The sequence below is a fragment of the Bos javanicus genome, chromosome 28 (genome assembly GCF_032452875.1).
Source record: "Bos javanicus breed banteng chromosome 28, ARS-OSU_banteng_1.0, whole genome shotgun sequence".
NCBI classification, from domain to species: domain Eukaryota; kingdom Metazoa; phylum Chordata; class Mammalia; order Artiodactyla; family Bovidae; genus Bos; species Bos javanicus.
This window is the reverse complement of record NC_083895.1, coordinates 27,851,183-27,871,931: the sequence shown is the minus strand read 5'-3', so window position 1 is coordinate 27,871,931 and position 20,749 is coordinate 27,851,183. Positions and strand designations below refer to the sequence as shown.

Here is a 20,749-nt window from a genome sequence, read left to right as displayed (position 1 = left end):
AGAAATCCGAACTCTTCGGGAGTTGAAAAAGCTTGAAATCTGTTCACTGCTTGTATCTGGCACAAAACAGTGGTGCTCAATACATATCTGTTGATGAAAAATGAATGAATGGTCTCTGAGGCTTCTTGCAGGATACTCCTTGCTATTTTTGGCTCAGCTAAATTCTAAGAAGTACCAAACCTTCAGGCTTTCAGAGTTCTTCTGTTTTCAGTAGTTTTTTCCTGAAAGATGTTCTGTTTCCAGTAATGTTTCTTTCTCTTTCTCTTCTTCTACATTCTTAATAGTTTATGTAGGTTTGTAGTATTAGATAATGTGGTTTTTGAGGATCTCTATGTGTTTATCATTTAATAAAGCATTCAATGTGTTTTCCAAACTTTGAATCAATGATTTTTATTCGCTCCTTTTTTTTACTTGAGGTGTTTTATTCATTTGTTGATATTTTATTTTAAAAGATTAGCCAGTATCCCAGACTTAGAACAAACTTCTGGTCTCCAGAAAGTAAGAATGAGGGCAGGAGATAGGGAGTTTGAGATCGACATGTACACACTGCTATATTTAAAATGGATAACCAAAAAGGTCCTACTGTGTAGCATAGGGAACTCTGCTCAGTGTTAGGTGGCAGCCTGGGTGGGAGGGCAGTTTGGAGGAAAATGGATAAATTTATACGTATGGCTGAGTCTGTTTGGTGTCCACCTGAAACTATCACAATACTGTTAATCAGCTATATTTTAATACAAAATAGTGAAGTCGCTCAGTCGTGTCCAACTCTTTGTGACCCCATTGACTGTAGCCCACCAGGCTCCTCCGTCCATGGGATTCTCCAGGCAAGAATACTGGAATGGGTTGCCATTTCCTTGTCCAGGGGATCTTCCCGACCTAGGGATTGAACCCACGTCTCCCACATTGCGGGCAGACGGTTTAACCTATAAAGTTTTAAAAAAGCCAGTTTCCTTGGTGTTCTGGTCTCAGGTAATCTTTTCATGTAGTAACAGCGCCATCTTGTGGACCTTAAGGGTATTACTACTGTACACTTTTAAGTTCTGACTTGTTTGCGAATGTGCAGATCTTTCATTTTAACACCTGAGGTGTAGACGTGGTGCTAGCTACTAGACGCTTCCAGTGAGTAGAATGACATGTAATAACATATTGAGTCTGAGGTGCCGGGAGCCGGTGAGGCATTCCACTTGTGACAAAGGTCATGAGGAAGGAGGCTCGGCATACGCAAAGGCGGGATCGAGCCTCAGGAGTCCCCCGGATATTCTCGAGCATCTACCCCCCAAAAACCAGAGTCTGCCTACTTTATTGCTTTGTGCTCTCACCTCTGACTTTACTGGGGGCTGTCCCCCACCACCATCTCGTTTCCTCTGTCAAAGAGTTAACTTACAGCTCCAATTAATAAAGTTCCTGGGCAATTAGGAGTGTTTAAATCCAAACCCCTCAGATGGCTCTCTAACTCGCCTCACAAGTTTACCCGGACTCCTACAGCTATGCATCGAGAGGCACGGGAAGCTTAAGATATTCAAATAGCTTAGAACCTGTCAGAGAGTTAGAAACTGTCAGAATAAACTAGTAAAGGATTTCATTGATGAGCCAATGCTTGTTGCTAAGTTTCCACATCCCCTGAATTGTATCCTTGAATGTGTATTAATTAATACAGTTGGTATGTAGAAAAAATAAGTAGTGGCCTTGGTGTTAGTAACTTTAGACCCTTAAGGTAATAAATTCTTTCCTTTGTTGTAAACCCATTACACATCCGCTCTATAGGAATGCAATTTTATCTTCGGAACATGGAGCCAAACCTTAAAATAATTACTCTTAGAGAAAATAAGTCTTTGTTGATAAGTCTTTGTCAAGAGTCATAAAATGTTAATAGGCCTTCTGGCCAGAAGATGATGTAAATCACCTAAACCATTTGTATACGATAAATTTGCAGGAAAGAAACCCTGGTTTTTGATAAGGATCAAAAACTGCCGACTTTGCATCCCCTATTATCCTCTATGTGTAACTTAGGGTATAAAAGCCCCTGTTAAAAATAAAGCTACGGGCCTTGCTCACCAACGCTTGGTCTCCCCATGTCATTCTTCCCTTTAACTTCCGGCTGAAGTCTCCATCTGGAGCGCGGATATCCTCTGCGACCATTTATTTGCCTGGGCTTCTAAGACCCACTCGAGAAGGTGTCTAAGGTGGGGCACCTTCCGCTATTCGAGAGGGCGCCTGTGGCCTCCGTGGTCAGAGCTAACCTGGTGTCACGGGTTATATTGATTTTCTGCGTAAACCAAGCTACTCAGCCTCTTTTCTCCACTGAATTTTCCTACTGAGCTATCCTCATTCTATTACTCTTTATATCTCTAATTACCATTTGAATAGGTCGCCGACGCCGTCTCCCCTTCGAATACCCTGGATCAGCCGGGGCTAGACCCCGGCACTGAGGTTTCCTACCCATGAATAATGTGTTACTTTTTCTAAAACCATACAGTATGACTTCAGGGATAGAGCAGTTTACTAAGTCCTGGATTTAAATAATGTCTCCATATTTTGGGCTTCCGTGGTAACTCAGCTGGTAAAAAATCAGCCTGCAATGCAGGAGACACTGGTTCGATCCCTGGGTTGGGAAGATCCCCTGGAGGAGGGCATGGCAACCCACTCCATATTGTGGCCTGGAGAATCCCCATGGACAGAGGAGCCTGGCGGGCTACAGTCCATGGGTTGGCAAAGAGTTGGATACAACTGAGCAACTCAGCACAACATAGCACCATTCTTGGGGTTTTTTATGCTGTATAGAGTAGGTGTCAGAAGGCTTGGAGCAGAAACTGAGGAATACTGTAGTCTCCCTTAGTTTGACCAAGAACCTAAATAAGTGACAGAAGTTTTAGCCTCTTGAATATAAATCTGTGTAGCTTTCTGCTTAGCCAAAGTAGCAGCAAGGTAATTACTGTCTGGAAACCTTTGGCTTATTTCCTGTACTGATCCGTCATCAGTCCCTGTTTTTTGATGCAAAGTAGCAAAGAAGTCAGACTGGACTGAGCGACTTCACTTTCACTTTTCACTTTCATGCATTGGAGAAGGAAATGGCAACCCACTCCAGTGTTCTTGCCTGGAGAATCCCAGGGACCAGGGAGCCTGGTGGGCTGCCGTCTATGGGGTTGCACAGAGTCGGACACGACTGAAGTGACGTAGCAGCAGCAGCAGCAGCAAAGAAGTAATTCTAATAAGTGTGTCATTAAGTGATTTTCATTTTAAATCATTGTTTAAAATATGCATTTTTAGAAAAGTAATGGCAGATTTGGCATCATGTGTGCCCTTTTATAGAAGTTTTAAACTGAAAAACTGCATTTAAAATTTTATTCCATGGTAAAAAATAATTTTACAACTATTAAAGTATAGTTTTATTTAGAGACTCTATTTCAAGTTGATACTTGACTCTGGTATACAAAGGAGGTAACAAAGTGATTTTTCTTTAACTGGGTTTTCAGACAGTAAGCATCTGCGCTTTTTTAAATATATCATTCAATTTCAAATAGTTTAAGGATGTAAACTGATTACAGTAGAACTGTCATTGGTTAAAATATTTTTGGAGCATAGTATTTTATCTTCATAGTATTTTATATACAGAATACTATAAAACACAGTATTTTATATACAGAAGAGCCATACAAAAAGGATCTTCATGACCCAGATAACCACAATGATGTGATTACTTACCTAGAGCCAGACATCCTGGAATGCAAAGTCAAGTGGGCCTTACGAAGCATCACTATAAACAAAGCTAGTGGAGGTGATGAATTCCAATTGAGCTCTTTCAGTTCCTAAAAGATGATGCTATTAATGTGCTGCAGTCAATATACCAGCAAATTTGGAAAACTCAGCAGTGGACACAGGACTGGAAAAAGGTCAGTTTTCAACCCAATCCCAAAGAAAGGCAATGCCAAAGAATGTTTAAACTACAGCACAATTGCACTCATCTCACACACTAGCAAAGTAATGCTCAAAATTCTCCAAGCCAGGCTTCAGCAGTATGTGAACCGTGAACTTCCAGATGTTCAAGCTGGATTTAGAAAAGACAGAGGAACCAGAGATCAAATTGCCAACATCTGTCGGATCATCGAAAAAGCAAAAGAGTTCCAGAAAAACATCTGTTTCTGCTTTATCGACTACACCAAAGCCTTTGACTCTGTGGGTCACAACAAACTGGAGAATTCTGAAAGAGATGGGACTACCAGACCACCTGACCTGCCTCCTGAGAAATCTGTATACAGGTCAAGAAGCAACGGTTAGAACCAGACATGGAACAAGAGACTGGTTCAAAATTGGGAAATGAGTATGTCAAGGCTGTATATTATCACCCTGCTTATTTAACTTCTATATGCAAAGTATATCATGCAAAATACTGGGCTGGATGAATCACAAGCTGGAATCAAGATTGCCAGGAGAAATATCAATAATCTCAGATATGCAGATGACACCACCCTTATGGCAGAAAGCAAAGAACTAAAGAGCCTCTTGATGAAAGTGAAAGAGGAGAGTGAAAAAGTTGGCTTAAAGCTCAACATTCAGAAAACAAAGATCATGCCATCCGGTCCCATCACTTCATGGCAAATAGATGGGGAAACAATGGAAACAGTGACAGACTTTATTTTGGGGGGCTCCAAAATCACTGCAAATGGTGACTGCAGGCCTAAAATTAAAAGATGCTTCCTCTTTGGAAGAAAAGCTATGACCAACCTAGACAGCATATTAACAAGCAGAGACATTACTTTGCCAATAAAGGTCAAAGCTATGGTTTTTCCAGTAGTCATGTATGGATGTGAGAGTTGGACTATAAAGAAAGCTGAGCACTGAGGAATTGATGCTTTTGAACTGTGGTGTTGGAGAAGACTCTTGAGAGTCCCTTGGACTGCAAGGAGATCCAACCAGTCAATCCTGCAGGAAGTCAGTCCTGAATATTCATTGGAAGAACTGATGCTGAAGCTGAAACTCCAATACTTTAGCCATCTGATGGGTAGAGCTGACTCATTTGAAAAGACCCTGATGCCGGGAAAGATTGAAGGTAGGAGGAGAAGGGGATGACAGAGGAAGAGATGATTGGATGGCATCACCGACTCGATGGACATGAGTTTGAGCAAGCTCCCGTGGATTTGGTGATGGACAGGGAAGCCTGGAGTGCTGCAGTCCATGGGGTCACAAAGAGTCAAACACAACTGAGCAGCTGCACTGAACTGATTTTATCTTCAGTGTCAGGCTTCTTGTCTTTTTGAGGAGTACCTGATTTTTTAAACAGCTCCCCTTGTAGCTCAGCTGGCAAAGAATCTGCCTGTAGTGTGGGAATCCTGGGTTTGATCCCTGGGTTGGGGACATCCCCTGGAGAAGGGAAAGGCTAATCACTCCAGTTCTAGCCTGGGGGATTCCATGGACAGTATAGTCCATGGGGTTGCAAAGAGTTGGACGTGACTGAGTGACTTTCAGTGATTTTTAAAAAAGACAAGAAGTTTGACACTGAAGGCAAAATAACTATGTTCCAAAAATATTTTAACCATACCTGATTTTTAAAAGGCTTCTCTGCTGGCTCAGATGGTGAAGAATCTGCCTGCAATGCAGGAGACCTGAGTTCAATCCCTGGGTTGGGAAAATCCCCTGGACAAGGGCATGGCCACACGCTCCAGTATTCTTGCCTGGAGAATCCCATGGACGGAGCATCCTGACGAGCTGCAGTCCATGGGGTCACAAGGAGTCGGACACGACTGAACAACTAACATTTCACTTTTTATTTTATCTCCAGTGCCAAACTTCTTTTGAGGAGTACCTGATTTTTAAAATCAGCCAAATTGGGGTTTCCCTGGTGGCTCAGTGATAAAGAATCTTTTCTGGCAATGAGGGAGACATGGGTTTGAGTCATGGCCCAGGAAGATCCCACATGCTGTGGAGCAGCTAAGCCCGTGCCCCACAGCTGCTGAGCCTGTGCTCTAGAGCCCAGGAGCCACAATTACTGAGCCCATGTGCCACAGCTACTGAAGCCCGTGTGCCCAGAGCCCGTGCTCTACGAAAGGAGAAGCCCCCGCAATGAGAAGCCGGAGCACCACCACTAGAGAGTGCTCCCACTCACTGCACCTAGAGAAAAAGCCCGTGCAGCAGTGCAGACCCAGCACAGGCAAAAATAAATAAAGTTATTTTTAAAAACATAAAAACAGCAAGATTGGGAGAATAATGTGGGTGGGTAATCAAGCTGATTGATTTTGTTTGTTCTGATTTGGGGTTTGTCTTATAAACCGCCTCTGAGATAGAAGCTTTTGATAGATTACTCAAAAGCATTTTGAGTAATTGCACTGTTGCTGGAGGAAACGCATAGCTTTTGGAGACGGTTGCTTTGCAGATGGCCCTCCTCAGAGACACAAGTTCTGCTGTTTAAAACTGTTTTCTTTATAGGAACATTCTTTGCATTCCGTCCTTACAACATTTTATTAAGAAACTCAGTATGTTTATTGAAGGGAGAGGACAGAGGAGCACCAGTGACCGTCTCCCCTTCTCTGTTTTTCAGGAAGTGTTTCACATGGTCGTTGAAGTGCCGCGCTGGTCGAATGCAAAAATGGAGGTATGTTTCAGCTTTGCTAGTCAGATACGGGATGTCAGTTTTGCTCTGGTCACACCGAGTTGCTCAAGGGTTAAACAGCTGAAGTCCAAGGCTGTCGTCTTTCTAGTCCCAGTCGGTTTTCCAGTTGTGTCTCCCCTTGCCTGCCTGTCTTCCTTCCGTGCCCCAGCTAAACTCAACCATTTATTCTGTACAAATACGCTGCACTTTTTCCTTTCCCACGCCTTTGCTTCTGGCACTCCCCAAACCCAGAATCACCTTTTTCTCTTCTGTCTTCTCTCTAATTCCTTTGTTGACTCCTCCATGTAGTTAACAGGCTTGCTTCAGTCAGCCCAGCCATAAAAATAATTTTATTGGAATTTCTGTCACATTGTATTAATTTATTCTGATGACACCTAATAAATTTGGCTTTTTGTTGTGGATATCCATAATATTTGCTATCACCTAAGCTTTTTGATAGTAATAAAACTTTATATGTAATAGACAAATATTTGACTAATTCTAAATGCTTTAAAGGAAAGCTGAAGTTAGATATTTTCTCAAATGTTAGGATTTATTCTAGCTAATTTTAATTTTTGCTTTCTGGAATTATTAAATGTTCTTTTCCCCATCTTGTTCGTTCCTGTGTACCTCAAATAAATTTTCCACTTAACAGGCTGATTATGATGAAACTTTTATTTTAAATTATGAAAATGTTCAGGGTAAAAATATATCATGTAAATGGAACTAAGGGATGCCTATTTCATAATTCCTTAAATCCCTATTTGAATACTACTTTAGATACAAATATACAATGATTTGAAATTTTTTGTTTCAGATTGCTACAAAGGACCCTTTAAACCCAATTAAACAAGATGTGAAGAAAGGAAAACTCCGTTATGTTGCAAATCTGTTCCCGTATAAAGGATACATCTGGAACTACGGTGCCATCCCTCAGGTCTGTCTTTCTGCAGTTGTGAGAAGTGTACTTTTCAGCTTAGCTTATGAAAATTTAACCTACTACTTAAAAAAAGACTTAAATACCTATAAAAAGTTGTTCCTATCAGATCAGATCAGATCAGATCAGTTGCTCAGTCATGTCCGACTCTTTGCGACCTCATGAATCGCAGCACGCCAGGCCTCCCTGTCCCTCACCAACTCCCGGAGTTCACTGAGACTCACGTCCATCGAGTCAGTGATGCCATCCAGCCATCTCATCCTCTGTCGTCCCCTTCTCCTGCCCCCAATCCCTCCCAGCATCCGAGTCTTTTCCTTCGCAGAGTCAACTCTTCTCATGAGGTGGCCAAAGTACTGGAGTTTCAGCTTTAGCATCATTCCTTCCAAAGAACACCCAGGGCTGATCTCCTTCAGAATGGACTGGTTGGATCTCCTTGCAGTCCAAGGGACTCTCAAGAGTCTTCTCCAACACCACAGTTCAAAAGCATCAATTCTTTGGCACTCAGCCTTCTTCACAGTCCAACTCTCACATCAATACATGACCACAGGAAAAACCATAGCCTTGACTAGACGAACCTTTGTTGGCAAAGTAATGTCTCTGCTTTTGAATATGCTATCTAGGTTGGTCATAACTTTCCTTACAAGAAGTAAGCGTATTTAATTTCATGGCTGCAGTCACCATCAGCCGTGATTTTGGAGCCCAGAAAAATAAAGTCTGACACTGTTTCCACTGTTTCCCCATCTATTTCCCATGAAGTGGTGGGACCAGATGCCATGATCTTCATTTTCTAAATGTTGAGCTTTAAGCCAACTTTTTCAGTCTCCACTTTCACTTTCATCAAAAGGCTTTTCAGTTCCTCTTCACTTTCTGCCATAAGGGTGGTGTCATCTGCATATCTGAGGTTATTGATATTTCTCCCAGCAATCTTGATTCCAGCTTGTGTTTCTTCCAGCACAGCGTTTCTCATGATGTACTCTGCATATAAGTTAAATAAACAGGGTGACAATATACAGCCTTGACGAACTCCTTTTCCTATTTGGAACCAGTCTGTTGTTCTATGTCCAGTTCTAACTGTTGCTTCCTGACCTGCATACAGATTTCTCAAGAGGCAGATCAGGTGTTCTGGTATTCCCATCTCTTTCAGAATTTTCCACAGGTTATTGTGATCCACACAGTCAAAGGCTTTGGCCTAGTCAGTAAAGCAGAAATAGATGTTTTTCTGGAACTCTCTTGCTTTTTCCATGATCCGGTGGAGTAGATTATAAAAACATAGGGGATAATTAACTCATTTTAATACTTCCTTAAATAACTTATTTTCAAGATAAACTAAAAGATAACTATTTCACATTTGAAAGTTTGTTCTTCTCTGAAATATCTATTTTTTTTGAACATGGACTGCTTATAAACTACACAGATTCTTTCATTACAGATTGAGTAGCAGATCTATTGCGAAACTAGAGCTTAAAAGCACTGATTTTTTTTGCACCATCTGGAAGAGGGTACAAATCCTAAGTCTGCCAGTTTCTAGATTTCCTAACTTGCTTCTGCTTCTTCCTCCCTGAGATGGTAATATTCCCCCCTGAAATATTCTAGTGCATAGCTCATGTGGCTGTTTGAGGAATCAAGCACTTAGAACCTGGGACATGTAAGTTCTCACAGCTGTTGACTTTTATCTCTGTCATCCAGATTTCTCCTTTGTGGTAAAGTAATAATGGAGTTCTGTTTTCCTAAGCAGTCGTCCCTTTGAGGTGAGGGGATATCTGCATTGTTTACCAGTTTATCCCTAGCACAACAGCAGTGTGTATAGGCTCTTATTTCATATTTGAATAAAGAATCACAAGAATTCAGTATACATTACTGAGTGTATACTAAATTCTGGTTTGATTAAACCAACGCTGTGACACTTAAGATTTCTAAATATTCAGTTTATTTTCTTCCTGCTGATAGTTTGTTTTTATTAACCATTAAGTCTACTAAGTGGAATCTACTATGAAACAACCTGTAAGTTACTAAAACATAGGGCAAACCCATCTAGCTTGTGAAGTGAAAGTCACTCAGTCATGTCCGACTCTTTGCGACCCCATGGACTATGCAGTCCATGGAATTCTCCAGGCCAGAATACTGGAGTGGGTAGCTGTTCCCTTCTCCAGAGGACCTTCCCAACCGAGGGATTGAACCCAGGTCTCCCGCATTGCAGGAGGATTCTTTACCCGCTGAGCCACCAGGGAAGCCCGTCTAGCTTGGGAGGTAATCACCGAGTCTAAGCACAGCACCTTACCGTGTGCTGCAGTTGATTCACTGTTTAGCCTTGAGACGTCGTCCCTCTGGGAGAACATTGCTGAAATACCTCACTCTTCTGTAGGTTGAATTTGGTTTTGTTGGGTCTGGTCTTCTTTTCCCCATCACTTTTATCTCCCTGCCTTTACTCCAGCTGAGTAAGCAAACAAATCCAAGAAATGTGTTCTGGGTTGGGAGGGAAAAGAACCAAAGCAGCAGCTGCACTTCAAACTGGACTTCCTGGCGAGCACAGCCTGTCCTTTCCCCGGCGCCGGGCTCTGTGAGCACTCTGCCTCACAGTTTAGCAGGAAAGAAACTCGGCCGTTTACATTTTCAGCAAATCCTGCTTAAATTTCTCATTCTTGATCCTGACCAGTGATGGCATTTTTGCCATCAGCACATGTCATTTCCATCTTGATATTACCTGTCTCTGCTTGGAGACATCTTTTAAAGAAAAGTCTAGTTAACAGAATAAGTACTAAGAGTTCACCAAAGCAGTTTTCTTTGAATACATTTTTTTTAAGTGAACATCTGGGTCTACATTTGTGTTTGCGTATTGTCTCAGTTATTAGATAGTTGGGTTTTTTCTGTTTAAAATAGTATCATTATCCATTTTAAAGCTTAACAGGAGCCCAACATTTAATTAAGGTTACTGTGGTAGTTAAGACATGAATAAAGGATTCATTTTAATGAGGAATAAATAGCTGAAGATTCCTATTTTGCAGAACGATCACGGGATGTTATCTTTTAGTGCCAACATGATCTACTTTTGTCATTAACACATATAGGAATAATACACTCTGACGTTTTATTTTTATTTTTTTTTAGACTTGGGAAGACCCAGGACACAATGACAAACACACTGGCTGTTGTGGTGATAATGACCCAATTGATGTGTGTGAAATTGGAAGCAAGGTAATAGAATCTGACATATTTTTCTTTAGTGTTGAGATGAGAGCAATGAAATCTACAAAGTTCTTACTTTAAAAAACATTGTAAATAAAATATATGAATATCAGTGAAGTAATGATGTCTCTTTGGGTGATAAAAGCTTCCATTCCATTCTAAGCATTTGTACATTATAATTTGTAATTTAAACCTAGCCTAGGAAAAGATGTATAGTATATGCATGTGTGTGGAAGAACTAGACATGTTCTGCATTGCTTTAAAAGGCAGATGAGGAGTCAGTGGATGAAGGGTACCAGGAGGCAACAAGGCAAACCCTGCCTCAGGATTTGGAGTGACTAATGAATTGGCCCCATGGGGCTTAAATAACCCCACATGTTTATGGTAGGGATTCCTCTATCAAGTAGAGTTGCTTTAAGGTTCTAGCTATGGTTATTTTCCTTTTTTTTTTTTTTAATGGTTATTTTCTTTATGATCTTTCCCAGCCTCAAGAAAAGAGTAAGCAACTGAAAAGAAAGTTGTCATTCAGTTGCTTAAGTCATAAAGTTCAGGCTTATTGTATGACTTACCTAACTCAGTGTCTTCTATAAAATAAAAGGTAAAGAGGGTGCATTAAAATAGGTGTTTGAAACAAACTCTGGAGCACTTATTCTTCAGCACAAGCAATGACAGTTTAAAAAACATGAATCACCCTCAACTCTGATAGGATTAGTGGACATTCACTTGTTTAGCTTTTTAAAAATTCCTTACAGGAACCATCTTAAGTTTGTAGAATTTTGGCGTCTTCCTCATTTCCTATTATCCACCAAGTAAAACTCTTCTTCCAGAGTTTGATTCTGTAGTTTTGACCTAGCTGTGGTTTTTGACTCTCAGGTGTGTGCACGAGGGGAGATTATCAGAGTGAAAGTTCTGGGCATTCTGGCCATGATTGACGAAGGGGAAACCGACTGGAAAGTCATTGCCATTAATGTGGAAGATCCTGATGCAGCCAATTACAATGGTAAGAAAATATGTAGGGTCTGAACCTGACCCCGTACGAGACTTGACCTGTAATGATAGTCGTTAAGCTCACGCCTTCAAACTGTTAAAGGACGGAGGAGCAAGACATTTGACAGCAGAGCACTGTGATTCCTGCTGCTGAACTCCTGTGGTTAGTTAACTAAGTGTTCTCCTTCATTCCAGGAAAGAAGAAATCTGGTAGTTTGTCTTTCCTGTTTTCTTCTTTCCTTTTCCACATGCTAGCACTTACTTGCTCTATTTTTAAAAAATAAAAAAATTGAGATATACATGCCACATGTCATAAAATTCATCATTGTAAAGTTTCCAGTTCCATGGGTTTGATACACGCGCTAGGCTATTAACCGCCACCACTATCTGATTCTAGATCATTTTTACCATTCCAAAAGAAAATCCCACATGCGTTAACAATCACTCCCTATCTCCCCTTCCCTCAGGCCCTGGCAACCACCTACCTATGGCCTGTCTCTATGGATCTGCTTGATCTGAACATTTCACATAAATGGAGTCACATGATATCTGACTTCCTTCACTTAGCATACTGTTTTCAGGGTTCATCTACATTGTGAGGTGTATCAGTGCTTTATCCCCGCCTTTTTTGGTGGTAAAATTAACATAACATTCACTGTCTTGACTATTTCAAAGTGTAGAATTCAGAGGCATTTAGTATATTCACAATGCTGTGCAACCATCACCACTTACCTCATTTCAGAACATCCTCATCACCCTGAAGGAAAACCCTGTACCTTTAAGTACTTAGTCACCCTGTTCCCTCCTCCTCCGAGGCCCGACATCACTGACTTTTTACATGTCTGTGAATTTGCCTATTTTGGATATTTCATATACATGGAATTGTAAACTGCATGGCCTTCTGTGTCTGGTTTCTTTTTACTTAGGTTTTCTAGGTTTATCCATCTTGTAGCATGTATTAGTACTTATTTTTTTAATGCTGAGTTATATTCTGTGGTGTGGATATATATCATGTTTTGTTGATCCATTCATCTGTTGATGGACATTTGGATTCTTTTTGGCTATTAGGAATAGGCTGCTGCTATGAACATTCCTGTGTAAGTTTTTGTGTGGACATGTATTTTTAATCCTCTTGGGTGAGCAAGCTCCAGGAGTTGGTGATGGACAGGGAAGCCTGGCGTGCTGCAGTCCATGGGGTCGCAGGGTCAAACACAACTGCGCGACTGAACTGACTGACTGGGTGTATATACCTAAGAGGGGGGTTTCTGAGTGAAATGGTAACTCTTAATGTTTAGCCCCCTGATGGTGGTTTAGTTGCTACGTCAAATCCAGCTCTTGCAACCCCTTGGACTGTAGCCCACCAGGCTTCTCTGTCCATGGAAATCTCCTGGCAAGAATTCTGGGGTGGGCTGCCATTTCCTTCTGGATCTTCCCGACTCAGGGACTGAACTGGGGTCTCCTGCACTGTGGGCGGATTGTTCATCAACTGAGCTACCAGGGAAGTCCCATGTTTAGCCCCTTGAGGAACTGCCAGATTTTTCCCAAAGCAGCTGTACCATCTTACAGTCCTCAAAGGCTTCCAATTTTTCTACTTCCTTGCCAGCATTAGTTACTTATCTTTTTAAAGTATAGCCATTCTAATGGGGTGTATCATCATGTTTTTGAGCTATAAGAGCACTTCTATGTTTTGGATGCTAGACCTTTATCAGATGTATATGATTTGTCTGTATTTTCTTCCATTTTGTGGATTTGTCCTTTTGTTTTCTTAATGGTGTCCTTTGAAGTACTCATGGTTTTCATTTTGATGCAGTCTATTTTTTCTTTTATTGCTGTGCTTTTGGTATCATATTTAAGAAACCATTGCCTAATCTAAGGTCACAAAGTTATTTCCTTCTAAGAATTTTATAAATTTAACTCTTAAATTATTCCTTTCTGTTGTTATTTTTACCTTTCAGAGTATCATCTCACATATGTTTAAATATGTGCATATTTGCATATATATATACAAACTCATTTAAAAAGGACTCAACACCAACCCTTTAATAGTGCAATGGGAAAAAAAGATGGAGACTGACTTTTTCTTTCAGATACTTCTGTATTATTTAAATTTTATACATTGAGAGTGCATTCCTTCATTTAGTCTTGATCCTGTTGATCACTATGTCCATTTTCACACGTGCTGTTTACACAAGAGTTCAGTTCAGTTCAGTCACTCAATCGTGTCTGACTCTTTGTAACCCCATGGACCACAGCATCCCAAGCCTCCCTGTCCATCACCAACTCCCGGAGTTTACTCAAACTCATGCCCATTGAGTCTGTGATGCCATCCAACCATCTCATCCTCTGTCGTCCCCTTCTCCTCCTGCCCTCAATCTTTCCCAGCATCAGGGTCTTTTCAAATGAGTCAGCTCTATGCAACAGATGGTAAAAGTATTGGAGTTTCAGCTTCAGCATCAGTCCTTCTCAAGAATATTCAGGACTGACTTCCTTTAGGATGGACTGGTTGGATCTCCTTGTAGTCCAAGGGCCTCTCAAGAGTCTTCTCCAACACACCACAGTTCAAAAGCATCAATTCCTCAGTGCTCAGCTTTCTTTATAGTCCAACTCTCACATCCATACATGACTACTGGAAAAACCATAGCCTTGACTAGACGGACCTTTGTTGGCAAAGTAATGTCTCTGCTTTTTAATATGTTGTCTAGGTTGGTCATAGCTTTTCTTCCAAGGAGTAAGCGTCTTTTAATTTCATGGCTGCAGTCACCATCTGCAGTGATTTTGGAGCCTCTCAAAATAAAGTCTGCCACTGTTTCCCCATCTATTTGCCATGAAGTGATGGGAATCTATGGCATGATCTTAGTTTTCTGAATGTTGAGCTTTAAGCCAACTTTTTCACTCTCCTCTTTCACTTTCATCAAGAGGCTCTCTAGTTCTTCTTCACTTTCTGCCAGAAGGGTGGTGTTATCTGCATATCTGAGGTTATTGATATTTATCCCAGCAATCTTGATTCCAGCTTGTGCTTCCTCCAGCCCAGCGTTTCTCATGATGTACTCTGCATATAAGTTAAATAAGCAGGGTGACAATACACAGCTTTAACATACTTCTTTCCCGATTTGGAAACAGTCTGTTGTTCCGTGTCCAGTTCTGTGTTCCTGTGAACTACGTTCACAGGAGGCAGGTCGGGTGGTCTGGTATTCCCATCTCTTTCAGAGTTGTCCACAGTTTATTGTGATCCATACAGTCAAAGGTTTTGGCATAGTCAATAAAGCAGAAATAGATGTTTTTCTGGAACTCTCTTGTTTTTTCCATGATCCAGTGGACGTTGGCAATTTGATCTCTGGTTCCTCTGCCCTTTCTGAAACCAGCTTGAACATCTGGAAGTTAGGGTTCACGTATTGTTGAAGCCTGGCTTGCAAATTTTGAGCATTACTTTAATAGCATGTGAGATGAGTACAATTGTGCTGTAGTTTGAGCATTCTTTGACATTGCCTTTCTTTGGGATTGGAATGAAAACTGACCTTTTCCAGTCCTGTGGCCACTGCTGAGTTTTCCAAGTTTGCTGGCATATTGAGTGCAGCACTTTCACAGCATCATCTTTTAGGATTTGAAATAGCTCAACTGGAATTCCATCACCTCCACTAGCTTTGTTTGTAGTGATGCTTCCTAAGGCCCACTTGACTTCGCATTCCAGGATATCTGGCTCTAGGTGAGTGATCACACCATCATGAGTATCTGGGTCATGAAGATCTTTTTTGTACAGTTCTTCTGTGTATTCTTGCCACCTCTTCTTAATATCTTCTGCTTCTGTTAGGTCCATACGATTTCTGTCCTTTATTGAGCCCATCTTTGCATGAAATGTTCTCTTGGTATCTCTAATTTTCTTGAAGGGATCTCTGGTCTTTCCCATTCTATTGTTTTCCTCTATTTCTTTGCCCTGATCACTGAGGGAGGTTTTCTTATCTCTTCTTGCTGTTCTTTGGAACTCTGCATTCAAATGGGAATATCTTTCCTTTTCTCCTTTACTTTTAGCTTCTCTTCTTTTCACAGCTATTTATAAGGCCTCCCCAGTCAGCCATTTTGCTTTTTTGCATGTCTTTTTCTTGGGGATGGTCTTGCTCCCTGTCTCCTGTACAGTGTCACAAACCTCTATCCATAGTTCATCAGGCACTTTATCTATCAGATCTAGTCCCTTAAATCTATTTCTCACTGCCACTGTATAATCGGTAGGGATTTGATTTAGGTCATACCTGAATGGTCTAGTGGTTTTCCCTACTTTCTTCAATTTAAGTCTGAATTTGCAACAAGAAGTTCATGATCTGTGCCATAGTCAGCTCCTGGTCTTGTTTTTGCTGAGTGTATAGAACTTCTCCATCTTTGGCTGCAAAGAATATAATCAATCTGATTTCGGTGTTGACCATCTGGTGATGTCCATGTGTAGAATCTTATGTTGTTGGAAGAGGGTGTTTGCTATGACCAGTGTGTTCTCTTGGCAAGACTCTATTTGCCTTTGCTCTGCTTCATTCTGTACTCCAAGGCCAAATTTGCCTGTTACTCCAGGTGTTTCTTGACTTCCTACTTTTGCATTCCAGTCCCCTATAATGAAAAGGACGTCTTTTTTGGGTGTTAGTTCTAAAAGGTCTTGTAGGTCTTCATAGAACCATTCAACTTCAGCTTCTTCAGCGTTACTGGTTGGGGCATAGACTTGGATTACTGTGATATTGAATGGTTTGCCTTGGAAACGAACAGAGATCATTCTGTCATTTTTGAGATTGCACCCAAGTACTTCATTTTTGACTCTCTTGTTGACCATGATGGCTACTCCATTTCTTCTAAGGGATTCCTGCCCACAGTAGTAGATATAATGGTCATCTGAGTTAAATTCACCCATTCCAGTCCATTTTAGTTTGCTGATTCCTAGAATGTCGATGTTCATTCTTGCCATCTCCTGTTTGACCACTTCCAATTTGCCTTGATTCATGGACCTAACATTCCAGGTTCCTACGCAATATTGCTCTTTACAGCTTCAGACCTTGCTTCCATCACCAGTCACATCCACAACTGGGTGTTGTTTTTGCTTTGGCTCCATCTCTTCATTCTTTCTGGAGTTATTTTTCCACTGATCTCCAGTGGCATATTGGGCACATACCGACCTGGGGAGTTCATCTTTCAGTGTCCTATCTTTTTGCCTTTTCATACTGTTCATGGGGTTCTCAGGCAAGAATACTGAAGTGGTTTGCAGTTCCGTACTCCAGTGGACCACATTTTGTCAGAACTCTCCACCATGACCTGTCTGTGGGTGGCCCTAATGGCATGGCTCATAGTTTCATTGAGTTAGACAAGGTGCCTTGCTGGGGCTCCTCCTTTGCCCCTGGACGTGGGGTATCTCCTCACAACCGCTTCAGTGCCTACCGTCTTACTGGGGTTTCTCTGCCCTTGGATGTGGGGTATCTCCACACGGAGATGTGTACACAAGGGTACACATGCTAAAATAGTGTGCTTTGGCCACAGTTAATGAAGCCACACCACATTACATCAGCAGCATTTTCTGGGTGTCATTCTCTTGCAGTCAGTGTTGTTAGAACCCTGAAAGTTTCTCTGGGTGGCTGGCCCTGTGGTGCAAGCTGTATACAGCTTCTCTTAAATGTCAGTGTAAGGCAGTGTCCGTCATCTGTTATAACTGGAAGAGAATTAAGTAGAGCACTTGACAAGCCACAACTTTGGGGGGAATATACACAGAGCCATGGGGGAGGCTGGCCTACCCACTAAAGCGACCAGGTTGGCCATGGTGATCCTCTTTGACATTGTGGGGCCCACGACAGCCAGCCACCCGCCTGCTGCAGTTGTGGTCATCAGGAAAGTGAGCATTTCTTGCTGCTCATGGTTGTGGGCTGATTAGAGGCTGAACCCAAGGAACAGCACAGAATTGATACATAAAGTACAACAGGGGGCACAAAAATTGAAGTTTTTCTTACTTTTTTTTTTCCTGGGTCTGGTGTCCAGGGTTCCCTAGTCTGAGTCCAGCATACGTTTCGATATCTGGATCAAAAAAAGTCAAACAGTTCATCAGTTCTTACATTTTTCCTTACTATGATAGAATACAGAAATATGTTAGATCTTTGTCTCTAGTTTTTGGCAAAGAACTAAATCCCTTGGAATTTCCTGAGTGATGAGTGTGTCTTTTATTCACAGTGAGCCTCTTTCATTATACCTGAGTTTGTGCTAATAAGGGGACTTAAGGTGGCCCCTAGCTAGCCTCAGACAGGCTCAGTCAACAGAAAAGCTGAATGATTAGAGGGTGGGAACTTTTAGCCCCAACCACTGACCTCTGGAACTGGGAGGGGAGGCTCCATGAAAAGTCTGGAATCATGAGATGTGGAGCCCTTCTGAGACGGTGAGCGTACTGCAGTGCTGGGAGGGTGGCATGCCTCCCTCCGCCCCCAGAGGACGTGGGAACTACACCCTCCATCCCCCACACTGGGTCCTAAGCATCTCTTCCATTGGACTCTTCCTGAGTTGTATCCTTTATACTAAACCAGTAAACATAAGCTCAGTGTTTTCTTGAGTTTTATGAGTCTTTCTGGCAAATTATCAAACCCAAGGAGAGAGTTGTAGGAAACTGTAGCACGTGGCATGGCTTGGAATTTGCCACCAGCATCTGAAGTGGGATCACTGCTGTGGAACTGAGCCCTCGAACTGTGGGGCCTGACTCCATCAGTCAGTGCCATTACTGAACTGAATTGGCAGACTTGCATTTGGTGCCTAAAGAATAGAATTGGATGGGAAATTTGTTGGAAGACAACGTACACTTGCATTTTGGATTTCTGGATTTTCGAACTATTTCTGTATCAGATGATACCTTTTATATGAATTATAAGTTCCTTGAAATTAATCAGTGTTTAAACATTTCCCAGTTCACTTTGTAAACTTTCCCTACTTTAAGTGGTACTCTGATAATAAAATGCATGATTTTCTTTAACTATATACATTATAATTTGGGCTTAAGCCGAGTTTATATTATAGATAAGCTGTTGTTGAACGTATTCCTCCTTCCAGTTACAGTTTTCCTGATGGATTTTTTTTTTTTTTTTGTACTTGTATCTTCTATTTGTTTGCATGGAAAAGCAATTTGGTCATTTAAACTTGAGTTTGATGGCATTGAGGCTTGACATTGATAACAACTATACAGAAACTTTAAAACATTTTTTTTTTTTTTTACAGAGGACACTTTTTTTTTGGCCAGAACTAAAGTATTGTGATATTGAATGCCTATACTGTAGAGTGAGGAAAGCTTATTCACATGTAACAAGTAACCTATCAGTGAACATATGTAATGCATGTTTTCTTGTCTTTTAGTACATCATTGGAGAGCGATCCTCAAGTACAACCTCAACCTCTCTTTTAGTATCTTTTATCCTTCTCTTTGGAGAAGGGCATGGCAACCCACTCCAGTATTCTTGCCTGGAGAATCCCATGGACAGAGGAGCCTGGAGGGCTACAGTCCATGGAATCGCAAAGAGTTGGACATGACTGAGCAACTGAAACAGACATCCTTCTCTTAGGGCTTCGCTGGTGACTCAGTGGTAAAGAATCTGCCTGCATTGCAGGAGACGCAGGTTTGAGCCCTGGGAAGTTACACATGCTTGCCAAACTATTCTCTCATGCAGCCCCCAGTCATTTCTCCCTCCTCTTATTTAATAGGAATTATTGTGGTACTGATTGTTCTCTTAGTACTTAGTGTCAGAGCTATTCTAAGACACTAGATGATTTTTATTTAATGTGTATATATGTTCTCTTCTCAAGAAGATATTAGTTCTAACATTATTTGAACTTTTTTGACAATCCATCCTATAGCTCTTCAAAGTACTTGGTATTTTTATTGAATGCATAAATAATTACATATATATCTTGCAATCTGAGAAGAGAATCTTATTCTTTTCTTAGATATTAATGATGTCAAGCGGCTGAAACCTGGCTACCTGGAAGCTACTGTGGATTGGTTTAGGAGGTACAAGGTTCCAGATGGAAAACCTGAAAATGAGTTTGCTTTCAATGCAGAATTTAAAGATAAGGTAAGGTGTCACTCAGAACTGTAGCTGTAGGCCTACCTGTATTGAGACATAATTTAACCACATTGTTACCATCTAAAGACTATATGACCTATAAAATAGCTGTTTAAAGACACAAGACAGGCTTTATGTTGATTTGTTCATTTAAATGGTTTTCTTCCATTTTTGATACAAGGAAATGATTCAAAAGAGATGAAGCTATGATGCTTTGGTAAAATATTGATAATAAGAAAAGAACAGGGATGTTCCCTGGTGGTCCAGGGGTTAAGACTGTGTTCACTGCAAGTACCATGGGTTCTAGCCCTGGTTGGGGAACTAATCCCACATGCCATGCACCGTGCCCAGAATTAGAAAAGGAAAGAACTTGCTTCTGTTATTCTAATGAATATCTCTTTAAATTATAGAACTTTGCAATTGACATTATTGAAAGCACTCATGACTATTGGAGAGCATTAGTGACTAAGAAAACTGATGGAAAAGGAATCAGCTGGTAAGCATTAACTCTTTTCCATGTTTAACACATAAAGCAGACTAGCTTACTCCAGATACGTTAATAACCTCAACATATTGTACCATTACATTCACTTAGGAAAGAGATAACTGGTTTTATCAGTACTTAAGTCAATAGGAAGTATAGACTGAAAGAAAAACCACACAACGTAAAGGTTGTGAGTTACAATTTATTTGAGGACAGTTTATTTTCTATTTATATAGAAATATAAATAAGCTGTTGTTGAACGTATAGCCCAGGAGACAGCCTCTCAGATAGCCCTAAAGAACTACTGCAGAGATGTAAGGGAGGAGCCAAGAGCAATATAAACTTTTTTTTTTTTTTGCTGGGAAAACATGTAGTCATGCATAAAAAGATGACTGCTAATCATAGAGAAGAGGCATCTCAAGTTAATGCTTTCAGTGCTTTTCTATGTTTGAGAAGAGGCAGGAGTCTGGGGTCATTTGAAATTTTTTCTTAGAAATTCATGTTAACTATCTAGGGGC

The 20,749-nt window shown here is 41.0% G+C and overlaps 1 protein-coding gene across 1 annotated transcript in view; it reads left to right on the top strand.

The window, feature by feature from the left end:
- PPA1 (inorganic pyrophosphatase 1) overlaps positions 1–20,749 on the top strand; it is a 38,311-nt gene that overhangs the window by 11,668 nt on the left and 5,894 nt on the right. The window contains exons 3-8 of the mRNA XM_061405216.1: positions 6,533–6,586; positions 7,401–7,520; positions 10,626–10,712; positions 11,577–11,703; positions 19,629–19,756; positions 20,158–20,243. Coding sequence (XP_061261200.1) covers positions 6,533–6,586; positions 7,401–7,520; positions 10,626–10,712; positions 11,577–11,703; positions 19,629–19,756; positions 20,158–20,243 — 602 coding nt within the window. The remainder of the gene's footprint in view (positions 1–6,532; positions 6,587–7,400; positions 7,521–10,625; positions 10,713–11,576; positions 11,704–19,628; positions 19,757–20,157; positions 20,244–20,749) is intronic.